Consider the following 19,166-nt stretch of genomic DNA (forward strand, 5'->3'; position numbering starts at 1 on the left):
ACTTGTCTTTAAGAAACGTCGCAATCCTCTAATACCATGGGCTCCCTCAACACCCTTCAAAACCCTTTCTAATTCTTTTCAAATTGACTTTAACAACTTGTGAATTTTTTGAATTTTTCCAAGAAGATCCATCAGTGTGTTTTATTGGTATTCTGCTCTGAGGCAGAATAATGGTAGCCATGGTCCTTATTCCTGAGGTTTCTTACCCAAGAAAATCCACATTGGGATTGCCAAGCTCTTACTTTCCATCACACTTAATAATGGGCTATAATCGTTGCACTGTAAGGGAAACATTCTTAAGAGGAAATGGGGGAAGAGTCACTTCCCCGGTCCCCCCGAACAAAGCCAGAGTGATCTAAACTTCCTGAGTAAGTTGCCCCTAACTTCCAAGGCACACAACGCTACTCCAGATACCTTCTCTGTCTTCTTTTTCTCACACATGTTGTTCACACAAGGCCATAGAACACTGCAGTTTAAGAATCAGGAACATAAAAATGTCTTTAGTCTAAAGACTTCAATTTTGCCTTTTCAAAATTGCCTTGATCTCCAAGGCGACCACAGGGCAAAAACAGAAAACGGAGGAAGTCAGGGGAGTCCAGACACACAAAACAAGAGGGACATGGTTAGGGGCAGGGCTGGGCAGGCTACCGCCACTCTAGAAATTTCTCATAACACCAATAGAGCAGGGGCTCTGGATCCAGCTTCCCTGGGTTCGGATCCCAGCTCTTTCACTTCTGAGATATGTGCCCTTGGCCAAGTTAGCTAACCTGAAAAAGAGATACTAACGGCACCTCCTTCAGCAAGTTGTAGAGGATAAATGAGACAGTGCGCATTAAGCACCCGGTCTTGCCCAGATTAAATCATCCTGTAGAGGGAAATCCCTCTTGTTTTTCCAGCCTGCATCTGATCATCCTTGATAAAGGCTCTCCTGAGAAGGGCGCCAGGAAGCTTGCATGCATTCATGTTTCGAATGTCGCGTGGCCTTGCCCAGAGACAGGAAGATGCTCTTGTACCTGCCGCATCCCGGAGAGCCAGGCCCAGGAGCATGCGATTGCCCAGCAATAACCACTTGGCAACTGCAGGCCAAGCACTTTCAGGAGCAGTGAAAATATGCAAGGGGGGTCTGTGTAATATTGAGGTGGGCAAACTGCCTAATCCCTGTTCCTTGGGCTCTTTCAGTTTGACACATCCACATATCACCGCTGCTCATTCCAGTTCTCCCGGCTCCCACCTGTCCTGCAGTAGCGATCTTGCTGCAAGCTTGGTGGGCCGATTCTCTCCCGCGCTGACGGCATCTATTCGCCACCAATAAATCGCTCTGGCCCTGAAAGGCGGTCAGGGAAGGGTCTACTGGACGTTGGAGTAGACTCACCCCCAATACTAACTGGCTACCGCTTCCCTTTTGCTAATATCCGTCCTGAGTCTTGCAGGCCGCCAGATACTATGTGGCTTGTTGTTTTGGTCGCTAATGGGAAGAAAAAGCTAAAGTATAATCTCATCTCCCTGCCCACCCCAGAAATCTTCCAATACCAGCTTACATATCACTTTCTTTGGAAGATCTCCCGGACACACACTCATCCTATGGCAGGGCCTTCCGGCCCTTTTCTCACACGGTCACGCATAGAGAATGGTATCTGTCCTTCACACTGGGGTAAGTGGGCACAAAGCCACTGGCAGGGCCCGCAAATGCTGCACCAGGGCTAAGAAGGTAGAAATCTCAACACAGCCCCCACTCTCTTCTGGAGCATGGCCCTATATCATGCCGCGTGGTCCTGTGGCACAGCGTGTGGTCCTATATCACAGTACTCATTACACTTAGCGACATGCCCAGTGACCTTTCTGTCTCCCCAACAAGACGGTAAACTCCGTGAGCTGGACTGGGTGCCATTCGCTGGTGTCTCCCCCACCTCTCGAGCGGTGTTGGCTCGTAGCGGGCATGCACTTCATATTTGTTCAACGTCTAAACAATAAAAGGGACAGCATAAAGCAGGACAGGGGCACAAGGAGCATAGAACCACCTGCCTGATTTAAATTTAGTTTCTTGGGGCACCTGGGTGGCTCAGTCGGCTAAGCGTCTGACCCTTGATTTCAGCTCGGGTCATGGTCTCACGGATGGTGAGATCGAGCCCCACACGGGGCTCTGCGCTGACAGCACGGAGCCTGCTTGGGATTCTCTCTCTCTCCCTCTGTCTCTGCCCCTCCCTCCCCACCTCTCAAAAATAAATCCATAAATATCAATTTTTTTTTAAAAAAAACACCTTAATTTCATTGTCAAAATCTTTAACCTCCTTTGTAAACATCTTTAGAAGCAAAGTGACCTCTGTTTGACCCTCCTTTTGGAGACAAACAGAAAACAACCAGAAGGAAAATCATCCTCGAAGACGTTGAAAATTGTCCCGAGCCTGAACTACTTACTGGGTTTTCAAAGGGGCCGCCAAGTGCAGTGAAAGTCAGACCTGGTCCGGGAGGAGACAAGCAGAGGTAGGAAGGGGCCAGAGGACTCGAATCACACAGAAGCTATCTTAAAGCAGTTAATAAACAGAGACTAGCGTGTCTGGGAATACAACTCCGGGCCCCATTTGACCCTACTTAATGGAAGGGGACACCAAAAAAGGAAAGAAAAAAAAAATGTGCAGACACATCATCTTTGCAGAAAGCAATCTCTCAGCATGGTTGGGAAGAGAAAAAAAGACATTGTTAATGGGAGCAAATACTTCATATATGTTAAGGTTGCCACATGATATTTATTTATTTATTTATTTATTTATTTATTTTTTTTAATTTTTTTTTTCAACGTTTTTTATTTATTTTTGGGACAGAGAGAGACAAAGCATGAACGGGGCAGGGGCAGAGAGAGAGGGAGACACAGAATCGGAAACAGGCTCCAGGCTCCGAGCCATCAGCCCAGAGCCTGATGCGGGGCTCGAACTCACGGACCGCGAGATCGTGACCTGGCTGAAGTCGGACGCTTAACCGACTGCGCCACCCAGGCGCCCCTGCCACATGATATTTAAGTGCTTTAAGAGATATTTAAGGGGCGCCTGGGTGGCTCAGTCAGTTGAGCGGCTGACTTCAGCTCAGATCATGATCTCACAGTTCATGATTCTGTGCTGACAGCTCAGAATCTGGAGCCTGCTTCGGATTCTGTGTTTCCCTCTCTCTCTGTCCCTTCCCTGCTCTCTCTCAAAAATAAATAAAAACATAAAAAACAATAACAACAACAACAACAACCCTGAGCCATCTCACTCCTGAGCCTGTGCTCTTAACCACTAAGCCAGTCCTGAGGCTACTTGGTCAACAAGAGGGTTTAAAATGCTAGATCACAATATGTGGAAGTGTGGTTGTGGCTTCACGGCTAGACACACCGCTCGAGCCCTCAAGTGGAACATTAGAGAAAGTGCTCAGAAACAAGAGGTAAGATTACTGAAAAAATTCAGTAAGAGGTAAGATCCACAAGTACAACAGACAGTCAAAAGACTCAGCCGGAGCTCCTCCCTGAACACTATGTCAGCCGACTCACAAAGCACAGCCCCTTCTAAAGCTGACTGATTGCCTGAGAAGAAATAGCGAGGGACCTGGGCAAAACTCCCGCAGCGAAGGAGGGAGGGATCGTAACCAACTAAGAGTAAAAACTATATCCCCAAAACAATGCCACTGAGGAGATGACAAGGATAGATGCATTAATAAAAATACACCTTCTCTAACTCAGAGAACGGATGAAAGCCTCAGAAAAAGAGAGAAGATAACAAAAGGATATAAAAGCAACCTGCAAAGTTGGTGGAAGAAACAGAAGAGAAAAATAAAGCCATTAGACAAGTGCAAATCTCATCAGAAGAAGGAAGGCATGGTAAAATACTAACAGAACCAAAATGGGGTAAAAATCTTGCACATCATCAGAAAAAAAGACACTCAAAACAAAGCTCCACAACACTGACAGTCCATGACAGTTTTTAAAAGGCACTGAAAGCAAAAACCATAACGTACACAAAAAACAGGGCAGAAGTGAGGCCAAATGTACCTCTGTGTACTGACAAGGAATGATTTGCAAGATGTAGAATTAAAAAAAAAAATCAGTAAGTGTGTAGAGTATGTGCTTATTTATAAAACAAAAAGGTTACGCATACATATGACTGCTTGTATGTGCACAAAAATGCGTAGAAAGAAGTATATATTTTTTTTTAATTTTTTATTTTCAACGTTTTTTTATTTATTTTTGGGACAGAGAGAGTCAGAGCATGAACGGGGGAGGGGCAGAGAGAGAGGGAGACACAGAATCGGAAACAGGCTCCAGGCTCCGAGCCATCGGCCCAGAGCCCGACGCGGGGCTCGAACTCACGGACCGCGAGATCGTGACCTGGCTGAAGTGGGACGCTTAACCGACTGCGCCACCCAGGCGCCCTGAAAGAAGTATATTAAACTGTAAACAGGGGCGCCTGGGTGGCTCAGTTGGTTAAGAGACTGACTTGGGCTCAGGTCATGATCTCACAGTTCATGAGTTCAAGCCCCGCATCGGGCTCTGTGCTGACAGCTCGGAGCCTGGAGCCTGCTTCAGATTCTGGGTCTCCCTCTCTCTCTCTGCCTCTCCCCTGCTCATGCTCTGTCTCTCTTTCCTTCAAAAATAAATAAACATGAAAAAAATTTAAAAAAAAACCAACCTGTAAACAGTTGTCTCTGAAGAGGGGTACTGGGGGTCTGTGGTGGGATCATGAACTCTTTTGTGCTGTTCGAATTTTACCACCATCACCACCTCAACAACAAACTTTTCAAAGAAAAAGAAAGTGCATGTGTTTTAAGCCATCAAAAATATGTGAAAATCTACACGGTGACACAATGGGAGATGCCCAGATCATTTCTTGGGTTGAATGGACCAGTTACTACACCAACATGGTTGACCTACTGAGTAAATGAAATTTGCTCCCTTTTGGTTTTTGTTTTTTTGGTTTTTTTTCAATTCCAATCAAAGTATCACTCCTCCCCTAGCTAGGGATCTAGTTCGGTAATATCATATTATCGTTATGACTTCATTCTTCCCAAAGATTTCCATTCAGTCAAGAACATACTTGCAGGCACAAAAATGTTCCCACATGTACGACTGGAATGAGGGGTGTGCTAACCAAACCTACTTGGCAAACTTCCAGCCTCTACAGGGCAAGTGGCCAGTGGTTCTTTCAGGCCAACAAAGGAAATGGAGTCACTATATGTCATTCTGTTCAGACTGAATTTTCTCTGTGATCCATTCACAACAAAGTTAAGAGCAGAGGATATGCTGCGCTGATGTCTTCACTGTGGCACACTTGATCCCAGCCACAGAGGAAGGGTCCCAGAATTGTCACGGGGGCCCTTCATGATAAAAGGTTCCCTTCTCCATGGCCCGTTTTGAGAGGTACAATGCTTAGGCTACAGGATAAAAAGGTATCTGCTGAATTAAAATAAGTTCAAAAGTCAAGCGACCCACTCATTTTCCATCTAGAATCTAAACCGCCAAAAGAACAAAACAAGAACCATTCCCCAATGTCCTCCAGATGAATGTATTTTACCCAATGTGGAGCTGCAGGCTGGAAATACACACATGGTAACCAAGAGACATGTTCTGTAGCAAAATAATGACCTTAGTAAAGAAGACCATGCTTACCAGCTGTACGAGTTTTAAAAAGTCAATGAAGACGTCACTTCTCAACATGTTTGGGTCCATGGTTACTGAAAAATACGGATGGTGAGCCAGGTTAGCCTGGGGCTTGGTTGACCTCTCTATTAAATTGCTCTGTCCTCTAGGGAGTCCTACAGCCCTTACCAGTACACCACTGCCTCCTTGGGCAGTGGAGCTAAGACCTCTCAAATACATGAAAATCCACAAAGCTTGCCTCCTCCCAGCAGCCTTGATAGCAACATAAACCCTCGTATCAGTCCCAGGCACCTCACTTGATTCACACATGCCCGTATCGTTCAATATCCATCTTGCTGCCCTAGCAGGATGATGGTGAAGTTCATACGAAAAAGCAAAAAGATCTTTAAACCTGGACTGGGACGCCTGCTTTGGCAAGACATTTCTTAATCTGAAAATCTGAAGTCAACCAAGAAACCCTGGTTGAGAGAGCACGTCTCATAATGACAGGAGCTCTCAAGAGGTTACCCCCGCCGCCGCCCCAAAAGTGATTATAAGGCTGTCAGAGAGATTTAAAGTTTTCTATTAAAGAATGAAATCTTACCACTTGCAACAACGTGGATGGAACTAGAGGGTATTATGGTAAGCAAAATAAGTCAGTCAGAGAAAGACAAATACCCTATGATTTCACTCATATGTGGAATTTAAGAAACACAACAGATGAACATAGGGGAAGGGAAGAAAAAATAAGATAAAAACAGAAAGCGAGGCAAACCATAAGAGACTCTTAAATACAGAGAACAGACTGAGGGTTGCTGATGGGGTGTTGGGTGGGGGGATGGGCTAAATGGGTGATGGGGCATTAAAGAGGGCACCAGTTGGGATGAGCACTGGGTGTTCTATGTAAGTGATCAATCACTACATACTAGTGATCAATCTAGTCCTGAAATCATTATTACAATCATTAATCCAACTAACTTGGATTTAAAAAAAGTAATAAATTAAGGGTGAAAACAAGTAATAAAGTTTTCTATTCTTTTATACCTATAAGAGTATTTACCCTCTTAGTTTTAAAGCTCGGATACCAATATTCAGGTGCTGTGGCCAGAGCAGAGACTTCCCCCTGAGAAGTTCAAATTCCTGCATGAGGTCGTTCCCAGACTGCTTCCTCATTTCTTAACCCTCCTTGCTGTAATGCTTCTCCTGGGCCCTGTGCTTTAGCTGCACTTATCTATTTACTAACTCTGTGTCAGATGTCTTTCTCTTTTCTTTCCTTTTCTTTCTTTTCTTCTTTTATTGGCGTTTCAAATGATTTCATCACATAACTTCTACCGGCATTTACAACTAGCACTGACTGAAGTCATTTCGAGTTGTACCTTTCCCAAACAATGTTCCGTTTTTCAGAATAAAGTAACTAAAAGAAAATCATGAGAGACTTTTTACAAAAGATATTCCTTCTTTTTTAAGGGAGGCAATTTTAGAGTGGGGAAAAAAAAGCCCTTGTCTTATTTTCTGGAATGTATGTGGTGTAAATGCAAATTAACATAATTGTTAGCATAGACTCTTGGAGATGGGGAAAGCTGTTGAAAAAAGTGTTCATCTAATTGGTATTTATTAAGAACCAGGTACAATGCTAAGCACTTTGTGTATTTTAGTTCCTTTAATCTTTACAACAAACCCTGGGGTAAATATTATCTCCATTTATCAGATAGAAGCTCAGGTCATACAGCTAATGAAGTACAAACCTAGGATTTGACTGTAGTTCTGACTCCAGAGCCCAAATCTTAGTCACATCACTAAGCTGCGTTGTCTCCTTGCTTTACCTTGCTAGAGGATGCAGGAGATATCCTGATGACAAATGGACAAAGGCCAGGACTAAAAAAGCAACCCCTTAGGCACTGTGATCATTTGTGAAAAGACCAGTGGTTCAAAAAGGATATTTCACTAAGACATTAGAAATCAAGCCAAGAGAGAATAAAAATTCAGTAGATATTACATCTTGAGTTTGAAAAAGCTTATTTACTGGGTCTAAAAGAGGTATATTCTCCATTACAAAAGACATATGGGAAATAGATGACCTCTAGAATTTTTATTTATTATCTTTAAAAAACTGTGTGCAGCCATGAGAAATAATGAAGTAAATCTATCACTTCTGACTTAGAATGACCTGTAAAATACAGATTTTAAGAGGGAAAAAACAACTTACAGAAGAAAAAAACATTTTTTCTTGTGCTGTGAAGGATATCAGTGGGATAATTGGTGTAGTTTGAAAAAGGTCTCTAGATTAGATAACATTAATTGCCTGGTTTTGATAACTATACCGTGATTGTAGAAGAGAATGTCCTTGACCTTAGGAAATACACACAGAAGTATTTAAGTGTAAAGTGGCTTGGGTATGTAACACAAGCATTAAAATACACACACACACACACACACACACACACACACACACACACACACACACACAGGAAATTGAGAGGATGATAAAGCAAATATGAAACGTTAACATTTGGGAAATCTGGGTGAAGAATATACAGAAATTCTTTGCATTATTTCTGCACCCTTTTTATAAGTCAGAAATTCTTTCAGAATAAAGTTTTTAAGAATCAATCACCGAAAAGTGTATAGAATAAATTTCAATTTGTGTTTAACAGAGACATGCATACGCACCAGTAGATACAAAAATTGTTTCTGAGGAATACATAAAGCGCTTGTAATGATGCTTACTTCTAGAAGCCTCGGGGTCTAGGCTGGAAGGGAATGCACTTTTCATTGTATACTCTTTGGACAGATTCTATTTTTAAAATATTTTGCGTATATACTATTTCCCCTTTTAAAAGTCTTTTTTTTTTTTTTAAGTTTATTTATGTTGAGAGAGACAGAGAGAGCTCAGGGTGGGGGGCAAGGGCAGAGAGGGAGAATCCCAAACAGGCTCCGCACTGTCAGCACAGAGCCTGACACAAGGCTGGAACTCACGAAATTGTGGGATCATGACCTGAGCTTCACAGACTGAGCCACCCAGGCACCCCTCCTCTATTTCAGTCGAATCCAGGTAATATATTGTGACTTCTACAATCAAAGCCAACACGTAACACCCAAGGGCAAATCTGAAAGTTATTTTTAAAACGAAATACAAAGGCTGTATTTTGTATGACTCCATTTATATACAATGTTCAGAAAAGGCAAATATATAAGACAGAAATTAGTATAGGGGTGATAGAGGCAGGTAGGGGAGAGGAATACGGAGTGACTGATAATAGGTGTGAGGTTTCTTTTTGGGGTGACAAAAATGTTCTCAAATTCGACCATGGTGGCTGGTTGTACAATTTTGCAAATACGCTAAAAACCAGTGAATTATACACTTTCAATGGGTGAATTTATCTCAACAAATCTGTAAAAATAAAATCCAAATACATACCCTTCTGCAAATACTGTTCCAACTGGTCCCTTCTCTCGTCAGCCATGGATGCGGTCATTGCGAGATAGTACTTTGGCGGAAAGGGTGGCAGGGAATTTCCAAAGATCCGCCTCAGCTGCAAGATCCAGAAAACACACACTTCAGGCTGAGCCTCCAATGCAAGGTTGGTTAGACACCAAAGCCTCCTCTTACAGCAAGTCTCACTCGAGTACTTCGTCTAAAATCACCCCTGCCTGGTGGCCAAGAGGAAGAAAAGGGGATGCTTTGATTTTCTCAAGGAGTTTATTTCAGTACATGTTTCCGACGATGCTGTTAAGCATTCTACAGACTGACATCTCCAGTCTGAGTTTGGTACATTGGGATACGTTGCAATTTTTCATTTGTTTTTGCGAGATTGCCTACCCCTTCCACCATATAGTATTTCTCAGATTCATTCCCCAGTAGAATCTGTGATACCAATGATGATAGGAATTTAATTCCCCTACCCCACGTCCACCAAATCTGAACGTAACAGCAGAGGTTTACAGCACGCTAGCTGATAAAGTATCCACTAGCCAGTGCTAATGAGCCCCCAGAATGTGGCTAGTCCGAACCGAGATATGCTGTCCGTATAAAATACATTCCAGACTTCAAAACTTAGCACAAAGAAAAAGAAAAGGGAAATATTTCACTAATAACTTTTTATACAGATCATATGTTGAAATGGTAATATTTTAGATATACCAGATTAAATAAAATTAATTTATTAATAACTATTAATTATTAAAACGTCTTTTAATCAGCCTACCAGAAAAATTTAAATTACACATGTGGCTCACATTATATTTCTATTGTGCAGTGCTGGTTTATAAAATTCCTATAAGTCGGGGCACCTGGGTGGCTTAGTCAGTTAAGTGTCTGACTTCGGCTCAGGTCATGATCTCACAGGTTTGTGAGTTCAAGCCCCATGTCAGGCTCTGTGCTGACAACTCAGAGCCTGGAGTCTGCTTCGGATTCTGTATCTCCCTCTCTCTCTGCCCCTCCCCTACTCTCACCGTATCTCTGTCTCTGTCTCTCTCTCTCAAAAATAAAAATTAAAAGAAAAAAGACTGTTTATAAAATTCCCGTAAGGTTAACATATGACCCCCGTAGAAACCCAGTGAGTGAGGTCCTTCCCATCCTCCTACCCATCTACCCACCCAATTATGGATCCAAGATCACGTGGCAGTTATTTTTATGCAAGCTAATAGTAGATGCATCAAAAATATGTTTTAAATTAAGATAACCGAAGTGCATTTCCCTTCATTCCAGCCCTGCACTTACAGAGGCAGCTTGAAGATGAGGCCAGCATTCTCTTTATGAGAAAGGAAACTAGTCAGAAATCAGGGGGTTTTTTTTGTGTGTTTTTTTTTAATTTTTTTTTTCAACGTTTTTTATCTTATTTTTGGGACAGAGAGAGACAGAGCATGAACGGGGGAGGGGCAGAGAGAGAGGGAGACACAGAATCGGAAACAGGCTCCAGGCTCCGAGCCATCAGCCCAGAGCCCGACGCGGGGCTCGAACTCACGGACCGCGAGATCGTGACCTGGCTGAAGTTGGACGCTTAACCGACTGCGCCACCCAGGCGCCCCAGAAATCAGGTTTTAACATCGTGCCTCTGGAGAAGACGGGCTAAAGCTCTCTTACCATAGCCAGTAGCTTAAAGAAAATGAAAGCAGATCGAAGAGAAACAAATGGGTAGGAATTTTAACTCCATGGCCTTTGTCACAAACACAGTGTGTATCTGGTGAATATGCACCTTGCATAGGCCCTAACTTCAAAATACAATACAACCACGTGTCGCCACCCCCATTGCCATCACCCTGGTCCCAACCACTGTCCTCTCTTTGCCTGATTATTGCAGAAACTATACAAGAGTATAGTTCTCTGCTTATGCCCTTGATCCCCTTCAGTTTATTCTTAATACAGCATCTAAGGTGATATTCTGCAAATGCAAGCTAGGTCACTCCGTTGCCCCCCTCGAAATCCTCCATGGTTTCCTATCTCACGCAAGGAAAAGCCAGGATCTTTACAATGGCCTGGAGCTGTGCCAATCAACAGGATGACCGCCAGCCACCTGGGACTACTTACTTTTAAACTTAAATTCATTGGGGTGCCTGGGTGGCGCAGTCGGTTAAGCGTCCGACTTCAGCCAGGTCACGATCTCGCGGTCCGTGGGTTCGAGTCCCGCGTCAGGCTCTGGGCTGATGGCTCGGAGCCTGGAGCCTGTTTCCGATTCTGTGTCTCCCTCTCTCTCTGCCCCTCCCCCGTTCATGCTCTGTCTCTCTCTGTCCCAAAAATAAATAAAAAACGTTGAAAAAAAAATCTAAACTTAAATTCATTAAAATGAAATAAACCTTAGAAAAAAATATTTTTTTTTTCAACGTTTTTTTTTTTTTTATTTTTTTTATTTTTGGGACAGAGAGAGACAGAGCATGAACGGGGGAGGGGCAGAGAGAGAGGGAGACACAGAATGGGAAACAGGCTCCAGGCTCCGAGCCATCAGCCCAGAGCCTGATGCGGGGCTCGAACTCACGGACCGCGAGATCGTGACCTGGCTGAAGTCGGACGCTCAACCGACTGCGCCACCCAGGCGCCCCAGAAAAAAATATTTTTAATGTTGATTTATTTTTGAGAGAGAGAGACAGAGACAGAGCATGAGTGGGGGAGGGGCAGAGAAAGAAGGAGACACAGAATCGGAAGCAGGCTCCAGGCTTCAAGCTGTTAGCACAGAGCCCGATGCGGGGCTCAAACTCACAACGCGAGATCATGACATGAACCAACGGTGGACGCTTAACCCACTGCATCACCCAGGTACCCCAAAAAGGAAATAAAATTTAAAATTCGGTTCCTCGGTTGTACCAGCCACCTTTCAAACAGGCAATAGTATTTGAAAGTAGCAAGTTGCAATTCAGTAGCTACTGAAATGGACAAAGAGCATTTCCATCAGCACAGAAAGTCCTACCAGAGGGTATTGGTTTAGTATCTAGACAGGTTAGTAACTGCCTATAGGTAAGATACATTAAGTGGATGGATGGCAGGCGGTGGGGGTCAGGGTTTTTACTCTTGGCGTGAAGATTTTCAGATAAGGGAAGTAGGCCAGAACGATCGATGTGGCGATGGATTAGAGTTGGAGATACTGGTAGGAACTCATGTTTAGCTTCACATAGATACAGAAGGTTACATACAGAAATATTTATAGATATGTACACACACACACATTTTCCTTGGTTTCTCTTGCTCCAACTAAAGCAACCAGGACTCCGTGAAGAAAATAGTTGATTTTTAGGACTGAAGCGGGGGATATATAAGAGGGATCTGGAGCATCTTATAGCATCAGAAAACAAGAAAGTGCTCAAAACAACACCACCACCACAAATCAACAGTGGGTGCATGTCAAAGAGGCACAGAAGCAAACTCAAAGAGCTCCATGGGCCAGAGATGGAACAACTAAAATAGCAAAAACTAAGGCAGAATTGAAGTATAACCCCACTGGAATTACCCCAGTGATCAAGGTAGTCATCAAGAGTGATAGGTCATGTTGATGGCAGGTAATCTTCCTGTGATGTGATGAGAACAGCACTGACCTCTGTGATCTTTCTCCCAAAAACCCATAACCCCAGCCTGGTCGCATGAGAAACATCAGAGCCTAACAGAGGAACATCCCACAGAATCACTGACCAGTGCTCCTCGGAATGGTCATTAAAAACAAGGAAAGTCTGGGGCGCCTGGGTAGCTCAGTCGGTTGAGCGTCTGACTCCGGCTCAGGTCATGATCTTGCGGTTTGTGAGTTCGAGCCCCGCGTCGGGCTCTGTGCTGGCAGCTCAGAGCCTGAAGCCTGCTTCGAATTCTGTGTCTCCCTCTCTCTCTGCTCCTCCCTGGCTCATGCTCTGTCTCTCTCTCCTTCAAAAATAAATAAAAACATTAAACAAACAAACAAACAAACAAATAAGGAAAGTCTGAGAAACTGACACAGTCAAGAGGAGTGTAAGCAGACATGACAATAAATGTAATATGCTGTCCTAGATGGGATTCCAGGGCAGAAATGGGGCATTAGGTTAACAATAAAGAAGCATAACTGAATTGTGGGCTATAGTTAATAATAATGTATCAATATTGGTTCCTTAACAGTAATAAATGCTCCATGCTAATGGAAAATAAGAAGGGAAACTGGGTGCAAAGATATATGGGGATGTTCTGTACTTTCTTTGCAATTATTATGTAAATCTAAAACTGGTCCACAAAAAGAAAGTTTATTTAAAAAACAAACAAACAAGGGCGGCTGGGTGGCTCAGTCAGTTCGGCATCCGATTTTGGCTCAGGTCACGATCTCGCGGTCCATGAGTTTGAGCCCCGCATCAGGCTCTGTGCTGACAGCTCAGAGCCTGGAGCCTGCTTCGGATTCTGTGTCTCCCTCTCTCTGCCCTGCTCCTGCTTGCTCACACGCATGCTCTCTTTCGCTCTCTCTCTCTCTCTCTCGAAAAAAAATAAAACGTTAAAAAAAATTAAGAAAAAAAAACACCTGATATTCTGGCTTACTGAAAAACCAGAGGTTGTGGAATCACTGGGTTCACATTCCTCAGGTAATCATCTCCCGAGGAAGCCTAAGCAGTTCCCACCATTTCCCATTGCCTCTCACCTGACTCACACCTCCCATTTAAACTACCTGCCTGACCCCTGTAGCCATCGACTTTTGCAACCATTCCGCCTTTAAATCTGTTAGTATAAAATATCATAGCAACAATTCTTTTTTTTTTTTTTTAATTCAAGGCAGTTTTCCTGTTATGCCAAACACTGTTAAAAGACAGCCCGGTTGGAGCATCATCCCAAGCAAGGCTGTTCAAACAACCTGGGATTTATGTACCCTATCTCTGCTAATTCCATTAAATAAGAGCAGAAAATCGTCTTCTTTGCATGCAATTATTTCCTAGCTAACAGATTAAGCGATCTTTAAAAGGCAATTTTCTCCCTAGGCGTGTGTTCATAAATGTCGAAGATGCTCCCAAATTGGTTTGAATCACAGCAGCCTTGAGCCACCAGAGCCGCCTGGGTTTTCCACCAGCAGCAGAGCATCTTGGGGAAGCCCCTATGCCAAGGTCAAGAACTGGGGGAAAAGCCACCGAGACTTAAGGCTCTAGTACCCATCACAGCACAAAAACTCTCCCAGCAGGTTTCACAACCTGAGCTGACTTCTCAAGGAATCTTTCCCCTCCCCTTTCTGATACTGGTCTAAGAGGGAAGATAAACATATAACAGACTGAGTAAAGTCTGCCAAAAGTCAATCACTGACTCCCCAAGTTCAACTCCGTCAAAATATAACCTTTTCTATTGGTCTCAGAGAGCACACAGTTTAGCTATTAAAACCAGTAGCATATTAAGGATTACCTGGCATCAGAGTTTAGCCCAAACACTCTTTCCAAAAACTGTTCAGATACTGAAAGGAAAACACACCTCTTTTATTCTTTTATCATGAGATGTGTTTGTTTGCTTGGGGTTTTTGTTTGTTTTCGAAAGACCATGTTTCAGATAATATATATTTTCAATCCCAGCACAAACTCCGGCACCATTTCTCCATCACACAGCTCTGTCTTTCAACATGAACAGGACTTTACCGGTCGGTGGAAAATATCACCCCCTTCCCCGCTTAGGCACTTCCAGCACCACCCCCCCCCCCCATACTTATTCCGAAGTGGTCACCCAGGACAAGCGGAATTACGGCTACAAATGGCATCCTTTCTACTGTCAGTTTCTAATGTTGACTCATCCATCCCGCCTCTCCAAGGCCCCTTGGAAACAAAACCCCAGATTTACCGGATCTAGGGCCACAGTTCAAAGCAATCTGGTCAGTGGCATCTGGTACCAAAGACCATGAGCCTGGAGCTTGTATATTATCCCATTTGTTCATCAAAATAGCCCTGTGAGGTAGATGATCATCGTCACCATTAACATTGTCATCCTGCCACCTTTATATCAAGGTTATGTGACAATCACAGTAACCTGAAGCTCAGGGAGACGAAGTGACTTTAACCAAAGTCCTACAAGCTACTGAGTGGTGGATTTTTGTTACTTTTTCCTTCTCCCCTCATTTTTCTCCCTTCTCCCTCCTTTCTCCCCTGCCTTCTCCTCCACCAGATCTCTTTTGAGCATCTACTAAAGAAAGATTCTGTGCTGGGTATACTGTGCCAACGGTCCTCATTCATTCCTTTATTTAAATATTTGGGTTTTGTAACTAAATAATCAGGGGAAACAAAATCTCTGCACGAAAAGAGGAATATGACAAGATCTGAACACGAAGTAAAACAGGAATCAGAGAAAGGCATCTTATGAAATCGAGGAGGACTTTCCAGAGGAGGTGAGGCTTGAGATGGGTCTTGAGAAAGGGCTGGTTGCTAACCAGTGGGCCAGAAAGCAGGGGTCTGCCCAGGAGGGGGAAGTGAGGTAGATAGAGGTTATGAGTGGGCCAACCTGAGACAGAGAATGTGAGTAGGGAGAGAAGAAAGGAGCTGGGCTGGGTCAGCAGCTGGCAGGGAGGAAAACTAAATCAGCAGATACGGGCTCACCAAGCCTTCCACTGAAGGATCCTTTGCAAGATTCTGTGGCTCGTGCCTATTGCCGTATCTGATACTAACAGAACATTTGCAAAGAGGCAAGCATCCTTTTCATAGAGTCCAATGTCACTTACACAGGATGGCCTCATCCTTAACACTAGGTCAAAATGAGCCAGTTGAACGTTTCCTTCACAGGTCTCTTTAAATCCCTTTAAGGAAGGGGGTGTAGGCAAGAGCGGGGCATAAATCCAACCGGTTTTATGTATTCAAAGGCACAGAAAGAAGTCAGTCAAGCAGTTCACGTGGCAGAGAGATGAGTAGCACTCAGCAGCGGAGGGGCGAGCTGCCAGACCTTAAAGGAAGCTCACCGAGGGACGAGCCTGCAGGCGATCACTTCAGAGGGCACCACTCACAACCGACATCTTGAAAGCACAGCCAAGTTCAGTCTTCCATGCGTTAGCCTGCACGCAACTTGGCGGAGAAAGAGCAGGGGCCACCTCACCTGGGCGGGTGCCTCTCCTCAATCCCAAAGTTATCCAATATACAAAACAGAAATCCAATACTTAAAGCCAAAAATCCCATGTGCTGAAGCGCCGTCTGCCCTGAATGTACCACAGTGAGTGCATGGCATCTAATGGGAACTTAGAATAAATGAACGAATGAATCAGTTAATTCTATAAGGTGAAATTTCTGCTCTACCAGGATGCAGAACTTCCTGGGAAAAATACCAAACCCACACACAGATGGGGCCTTGTTTTGTTTCCTACTTATAGTATTTTTGTATTAAATCAGATTAAGAATTCCGAGCCATTTCACATCTTCAGTGGAATAAGAAGAACAAAATCTAGCTGAGTGGTGCCTGAGAGACGTCCCCCAAACGTTCTGTCTCCGACTTCGGGTTGCCAGACAAAACACAGGATGCCCACGTAAGTATGTCCCAAATACTGCACGGAACTACTTCGACCCAAAACTTTGTTGCTTACCTGAAATTCACATTTAGCTGGGGAGCCTGTGTTTTTATTTGCTAAATCTGGCAACCTTACTCAGACGATCTACACAACAGGATTGATTAATGATGACGAGTGCCCTGCTGACCCCACAGAGGCTTTCTAGGCAGCCTGAATAAAATCCTGTGCCTGGAACTCTGGCAGAAAGCAGATCTCGGTTGCCTGGGGCCAGGGGTGGAGGGAGAGGTTATCAAGGGCAAAGGGGCAAGGGAACTTACATGCAGAGTGCAAAAACTGTTCTTTGTCTTGATTGTGGTGGTAGTAACATATACATTTACCAAAATTCACCACACTGAACACCGAAAATTGGGAGTTTTATTATGTTATCCCCAAATAGAGTAAAAGCTTGTTACTTTAAGACTCCATTGTTTTACTGATACAATTTATTTTGTTAACTGTAGTAAGAAAACCACAAAATTTAATGGGTCGGAGCAGATACTGGAGATCAGATCTTGGCTCCAATACTTACTAGCAGTTTGGCTTTGGGCAAGCTGTGCCTCAGTTTTCTCATCTGTTAAATGGGGCTAATTATAATCCTGGCTCATAGCGCTCCTATTAAAATGAAACGTGCTTTTACATACAAAGTTCTTGGCGTCAACTTTAACACACAGTAACTGCTTGCTGTTTTAAATTAATAATACCAATATTCACCTAAGTTCTAAGTAGTTTTCTTTTTAATGAAGTCGTTCCTGTAGAAACAAGGAAAAGGATAAGTTGCAAGGTATAAGACAGTTGGAAACTAGATAAAGAAATCTCCACTTTCAGATTTTGAAAAATCTGGGAAAAATATGAAGTATTAATTAATATCTACCCTGTACCCCACATTGGGTACCAGGCTGTGGCTATTCAATATTTAAGAGTCCACTGTACTAACAGTTTGTTTTCCCTGGCTTCCAAAACAGAATAAAAGTCTACTCACTTTATGGCTCCGCTTGTGAACCTACAAAGACTTGACAGGTCTTAGTTTTTCTGAAAACGAGCATTTTCCCAAGTCTGTTGGTTAAGGAGGGCCAGGTTCAGGAATTCCTCAAGCCTCTCCATCAGTAAGTGTTTAACTGAACACGTGCTATGTGCCAGGCTCCGGGAGAAAATGGCCCCTACTCTTCACAAGTAATCTGGGAAGTTGACACCCATAACCACCTATTTGCTTATTATTTGATGAAAAAATGGAAGGTCAGAGAAGAGGTGAGGTGACCAACCAGGAAGCAGTCAGTCAATTCCACACCCTCCTGCTCCTCACGGCTGTCTCCTGCTTTTCACACTGTGATGGCAGCCTGCCCAAGGCCACCCCTCGTTACAGAAGGCGCATTATTGGGCAAGAGGACACATCAACTTCCTCCACCAAGTGCCAAACACACCTGTACTTTCTCTTCCCTTCAGATCTCCATCTGCCTACTTCAGCAGTCCTCCCAAGTCCCCGGACACATTTTGGTCACAAGTAGCCGCTCATCTTGCAGAAGTCTGAATCCATGCCCTTCCTCATGGAGTCAGCCAACTGTCATTCCTGAGCACCTGCGGGGGCACAGGCACCTCAGCAGGCGGTAGCAACTCAGAGATGACCACACGAATTAGGTAACGAGCACATTAAAGCTGTTTTATGTGGAGTCCAAAGAAACTTCATCCTACCTTGGAAAATGGACTTTTTTCCAGCGCCCGCTGATGGGAGCAAGAAGCGTCCCTGCACTGTTTGCAACAGTAAAACATGGAGTTGAGACCTGTCCTTCAACAGAAGGCAGTTAAAGGAAATGTGTTAAATGCTCGCTAGAAACCCAGATTGCCTGGAAGGATTCTCCCCCAAATAGCTGTTGCTTGGGCAAGTTTGTTTCTTGGCTGTTGTTGTTGTTTTAAGTTTTATTTAAGTAATCTCTACAACGAACCTGGGGCTCAAACTCATGACCCTGAGATCAAGAGTCACATACTCTTCTGACTGAGCCAGCCAGGGGCCTCTTTTCCTTCCTTCCTTCCTTCCTTCCTTCCTTCCTTCCTTCCTTCCTTCCCCAGGGGCCTCTTTTCCTTCCTTTCTCCCTTCCTTCCTTCCTTCCTTCCTTCCCCAGGGGCCTCTTTTCCTTCCTTCTTTCCTTCCTTCCTCCCTTCCTTCCTCCCTTCCTTCCCCAGGGGTCTCTTTTCCTTCCTTTCTTCCTTCCTTCCTTCCTTCCTTCCTTCCTTCCTTCCTTCCTTCCTTCCTTCCTTCCTGTATATGCTCTTTAAAATCAGGATACAGGGGCACCTGGGTGGCTCGGTCGGTTAAGCGTCCAGGATACAGGGGCACCTGGGTGGCTCGGTTGGTTAAGCGTCCGACTTCGGCTCAGGTCATGATCTCACGGTCTGTGGGTTCAAGCCCCACGTCGGGCTCTGTGCTGACAGCTCAGAGCCTGGAGCCTGTTTCAGATTCTGTGTCTCCCTCTCTCTGTGACCCTCCCCCGTTCATGCTCTGTCTCTCTCTGTCTCAAAAATAAATAAACGTTAAAAAAAATTTTTTTTTAAAAATAAATAAATAAAAATAAAATCAGGATACAACCCCCGCCCCCAAATGTTTTTAATTAAAAAGAAAACATGCACGGGGCACCTGGGTG

The 19,166-nt window shown here is 44.0% G+C and overlaps 1 protein-coding gene across 2 annotated transcripts in view; it reads right to left on the bottom strand.

Annotated features, from left to right (window-relative positions):
* Nucleotides 1-19,166, bottom strand: part of SNX31 (sorting nexin 31) — a 71,404-nt gene that overhangs the window by 51,007 nt on the left and 1,231 nt on the right. For both annotated transcript variants that reach the window (XM_058698700.1, XM_058698699.1), the window contains exons 3-4: nt 9,021-9,135; nt 5,633-5,697 (exon numbers count right to left, since the gene is read on the bottom strand). In XM_058698700.1, coding sequence (XP_058554683.1) covers nt 5,633-5,697; nt 9,021-9,135 — 180 coding nt within the window. The remainder of the gene's footprint in view (nt 1-5,632; nt 5,698-9,020; nt 9,136-19,166) is intronic.

This window comes from Neofelis nebulosa, chromosome 14 (genome assembly GCF_028018385.1).
Source record: "Neofelis nebulosa isolate mNeoNeb1 chromosome 14, mNeoNeb1.pri, whole genome shotgun sequence".
In the NCBI taxonomy this organism is placed as follows: Eukaryota; Metazoa; Chordata; class Mammalia; order Carnivora; family Felidae; genus Neofelis; species Neofelis nebulosa.